General features: G+C 32.8%; 1 protein-coding gene across 2 annotated transcripts; it reads right to left on the bottom strand.

Moving 5' to 3' along the window:
- Positions 1-799: 799 nt before the first annotated feature.
- LOC102664968 (structural maintenance of chromosomes protein 4) lies at positions 800-3,869 on the bottom strand. Of its 2 annotated transcripts, XM_026123712.2 has the most exons (4): positions 3,695-3,869; positions 3,335-3,424; positions 2,471-2,601; positions 800-1,646 (listed from the first exon to the last, which is right to left on the bottom strand). In XM_026123712.2, exons 1-4 carry the CDS (start codon positions 3,752-3,754, stop codon positions 1,643-1,645), a joined length of 285 nt encoding a protein of 94 aa, XP_025979497.1. In that variant the 5' UTR covers positions 3,755-3,869; the 3' UTR covers positions 800-1,642. The 2 variants fall into 2 exon arrangements, with proteins under 2 accessions (XP_025979497.1, XP_040860871.1); XM_041004937.1 differs by lacking the exons at positions 2,471-2,601; positions 3,335-3,424; positions 3,695-3,869 and adding an exon at positions 1,943-2,460.
- Positions 3,870-4,384: the final 515 nt, after the last annotated feature.

Raw genomic sequence — 4,384 nt, 5'->3', positions numbered from 1 at the left:
AAGGTTCTTCCGGTAGAACAATTTGTTCTACCGAAAGAACCTTCTTTTGGTAGCTTCTCCAGAAGAAGATTCTTCCGATAGAACAAATTGTTCATCCGGAAGAACCTTCTTCCGTAGTAGAATAAATTGTTCTATCGGAAGAACCTTCTTCCGAAAGAAGGAATTATTTTTTTAATACAAGGGCAATTTTGCCCATTCACCTAATTGCTGGGTGCACCAACAATATTGCTGGGTGCACCTAGCATGTCCCATGAATAAATTAATCCATATCAATAAAGTCCACGTATTTAGACTTAGGTGAATAATTCCAAATGTTGTATGAGGAAAATTTAATATATCCATTTGCTATCTATGAAAAAATAAGATGTTTTACGTTCAAACGTCATATTTTTATGTATTTTTATTTTCATTCATTTTTTTCTCTTTGAATATCACATTATACTTCCCTCGACTGTGATTTATACAGTTAATATATTATTTAATTATACTTTTCCTCCTACTCCATCGCTAAATCCTTTCATATATTTTTTTGGTAATGTTACATGAAGTGGAGTTGTTGTTAATTTTATTAATGATTAATTTTAGTATCAGACTTTAACGATTATTTATAGTAAAAAAAATTCTCCTAATCATTTTATCAATCTAGAATACTCAAATTCAACACCGAATCTAAGTTTATCTTCATTCAACTACACGATAATATGTCACTTTTATATTTTATTTGGAACCAAACAAATTAACTTTTAGTTTTCTTTTTTTCACACATACCTTAATTTCTGTCCACTCAAAAATTTTCTTATCTTCTCATTTTCTCACTCAAACTTCACTATAAAATGGAAGCACCTTGGATCAATTTTTAGACACAAGTTTTTTTGAAACTGATTAACCATGGCTTTTATATCATCACATTCATCATTTTCTTCCCTCAGTCTCTCTGCATCCTTTCCCATTTATATTTGCTCTTCTTCTTCCATGTTTCCACCGCCTCAAAAACCATGCTTTAAACCTAGAGAGGGATATTCTGTCATTCGTGTCTTAAGTGTCCGTGGTTATTTTCCTTAGACTTAATAAATCCCTTTCATCTTTTACTTTCAGCTTAAACCAATATAAATTATTAATATAAATGTTTCTTAAATTGTTTTTTTTGGTACATTTGTTTTTGTTTTTTTGGTGAATACATTTGTTTTAGTTTTAATAATATATTGATATTGATATTATATATATGGTGTTAATTTATCTATAAAAATAACCAGTCTGAATGTGGAACACACCACTACTGGAAGAAACTAAGATATCATCTTATGACTAAGCTAGCTTTAGGCAGCCATTGTTTTTTTTTGGGTATTTATGTTTATATTTTTTTATATTTGTTAAATGCATAACAAGGACATAAAATGTGGAAAATATCATAACACAGATGAAATTTAAATTATACAGGTTAACAGCAGAGGGGATTAGTAATTTGATGGCATGGACAGAGCAATAGCACTTGAAAGTAAGAGAAGTCATTCTCACCTTATCATTTAGAAGCTTAGCCTCTGTACATGCAACTTCAAGTTTTCCATTGTGCTCAATCAAATCTTTTTCCCAAGGTTCAAGCTCAGCACGAACTTTAGCAAGCTCAGAGCGGTATTTCTCAGTTTCAACTGCTTACCAGTCAATGACAGAGTTAACAAAGGCAAAAAAAATACAAGTAACTAAAAACCCTCTATAGCACATAGGATATTAGCTCCATTTGTCTACATGGTAGATAATATTAAAAACATAAAGACCAGCTACCACCACCAAAAACACTGAAAATCAGCTTGATGCATCCCAGACAATAACAACAAAAAAACAATTTAGACCTTGAGATAATTATATACAGTTGACTAAAATAAAAAATATAAGAACATATTTTGAAATAAATCATGCCAATATATATATATATATATATATTCACCTTTCGAACTCTCTGTGATTTCTTCTAAGACCTTCTCCTCATCAAGCAACAACTTTTGCAATTTTGGGATATTGTCCTCAAGTTTTGGTATCAGAACAGTTGATTCCTCACCCTTTTTTATAAGGGCTTCAAGTTTTGGTATCGACAACATTGTTTCAGAAATTAGAAATTCCAAAATTGAAATCAAAGTAGTTACTTCAACAATGAACTCAAAATAATGTAAATTATCATCCAAGCAGCAGCAGTATCTATAAAGAATGGGTACACTAAGTGAAACATTAATTGAGCATGTTTGGATTTGCTTTTAGTGTAAATTGGTAAGAGAGTTTTAAACAAATATAAATTAGTCAAAGTTGATTATAAGCTATTTTGAAAACACACTAAATTCATTAAAACAAACTAAATACTTAATCATACTCAAATAAAAAAAAAAAATGGACCAGTACTGCAACAACTATAAATGGTTTCATGGATTAAGAAAGTTGCATGTTCTCTTTATCTCAGAATTGAAATGGAAAGAGTGCTAACAGTTTGTGTGATTCATCAATCTTTTCCACATATTTGTTGATTCCAATGATATCCTCCAGATATTCTAGAAAACCTTCATCATGAGGCCCTTGAGCTTTTGGTTTCATAAGTGAAATCTGCTCAACTTCACCCTAATAAGAACCAAATCAAACATCAAAAGAGGTAGATATAAACATTTACTGAAAAAACTAAAAAGCACCAAATAACAAATACCGAACCTGAAGAATAAGAAACCTATTATTGTCAAGAAATTAATAATAATTATTTTATATATTATATTAAAAATATATTATTAATTTTTTTAATAAATAATTCTCTTTTATTTTTATAATGAAAATATTTAAGATTCTAGTACTAGTACTAGATAAAGCTTCCAACACAAAATAGAAACAATAGTACGTATACAAAATGTGAAACTGATGTGCTGGATTTTCGCTCTCTTAATGGAAAACTGATCTTTCAACAAAGATGGGAGAAAAGGGAAAAAGAAAATGAAAAGTCTATTTATTGCTTTTTTTATGTAGAAAAAGGCAATTTATGAGAATCTTGCACCAAGAACAGACGTTGATTCTCTGCCTTCTTCACTGAGAAACCAATCTGAACCGTCGTTTTCGTTTTCTTTTCCCAGTCTCAGATTCGATTCACACCCAACCCAATCCCGTCCCTTAATCAACGGTCATCAGTACAAAGTTTCCGCAAGATCCCCGACGCACGAAGACCATCACAGAGATTTCCAGGATCAAGAATTCATGTTATGCTTGTGAATTTTGTGATTAAAATAAATATCGCAGCTTTTAAATAAAATAAAAAGAACACTCCAATTCCAAAACACTCATTAGTTTCTAGAACATTCTACAATCGCACCTGTTTGGCTCGCTTCCCGAACACAAACAGCTTCGCATCGATGACGTTGCTCTTCCCGCTCCCGTTAGGTCCCACCACGACGGAGAAACTCTGAAATCGAAGCAATTAGAAGTTCGCAAGTGAAATAAATCCACGCAGTTCAAAAGTTCGCAAGCCAAATCGAAGCAATTCAAAAGGTCGCAAGTTAAACCAAAGCAATTCAAAAGTCCGTAAGTAAAATCGAAGTTCTAAAGTGAAAGTGAAACCGAAGCAATTAAAAAGCTAGCAAGTGAAATTGAACCAAATCGAAGTTTGCACTACAATTGGAGAGAGAAATTGAAGGTTGAGAAGAGAGAGAGAGAGATAGAAACCCTAAGTAACCTTGTGGAAGGGACCGACGCGCTGTTCGCCGGCGTAGGATTTGAAGTTGCGCATGACCATCTCCTTTATGAAGAGCCTTGGCCGAGCGGAGGGAACTGTGGGGAGGGGGAAGGGTGTTGACAGAGAACCCCACGATCTTGTTCCTTAGCCTCTTCGACGGTCATGCACACTTCTAGCTTTGTGAGGGAAGAGTGAACGATAATGAGAATCTCACAGTTTTTTTTATTCATCTAGAGTTGTCCAAGCTTTCGCCCAATTAAAACGTGCCACGTCAACAACAAAAAGTGGAAACACAATGTTTTCAAATGCGGTTTTGAAAAAACGATGTACTAAAGCATATTTAAAGTCGTTTTTTGGGGAAACCGCTTTTAAAAAGTTACAACTATTTACAAAATTGTCACTGCTTTCCTTACTACATCGGTCTTTATATAACCGACGTAAAACCACTGTCGTAAAATTCTTTTTTTCTAGTAGTGTGTTGGGGCCTAGTATGCCAAAAGTAATTATAATATAATGTAATTAATTTTAACTATTTACAAAATTGCCACCGCTTTCCTTACTACATCGGTCTTTATATAACCGACGTAAAACCACTGTCGTAAAATGCTTTTTTTCTAGTAGTGTGTTGGGGCCTAGTATGCCAAAAGTAATTATAATATAATGTAATTAATGAGTTCCATGTTTCCACCT

Source organism: Glycine max, chromosome 9 (assembly GCF_000004515.6).
Source record: "Glycine max cultivar Williams 82 chromosome 9, Glycine_max_v4.0, whole genome shotgun sequence".
In the NCBI taxonomy this organism is placed as follows: domain Eukaryota; kingdom Viridiplantae; phylum Streptophyta; class Magnoliopsida; order Fabales; family Fabaceae; genus Glycine; species Glycine max.
This window is presented reverse-complemented; position numbering and strand designations above follow the sequence as displayed.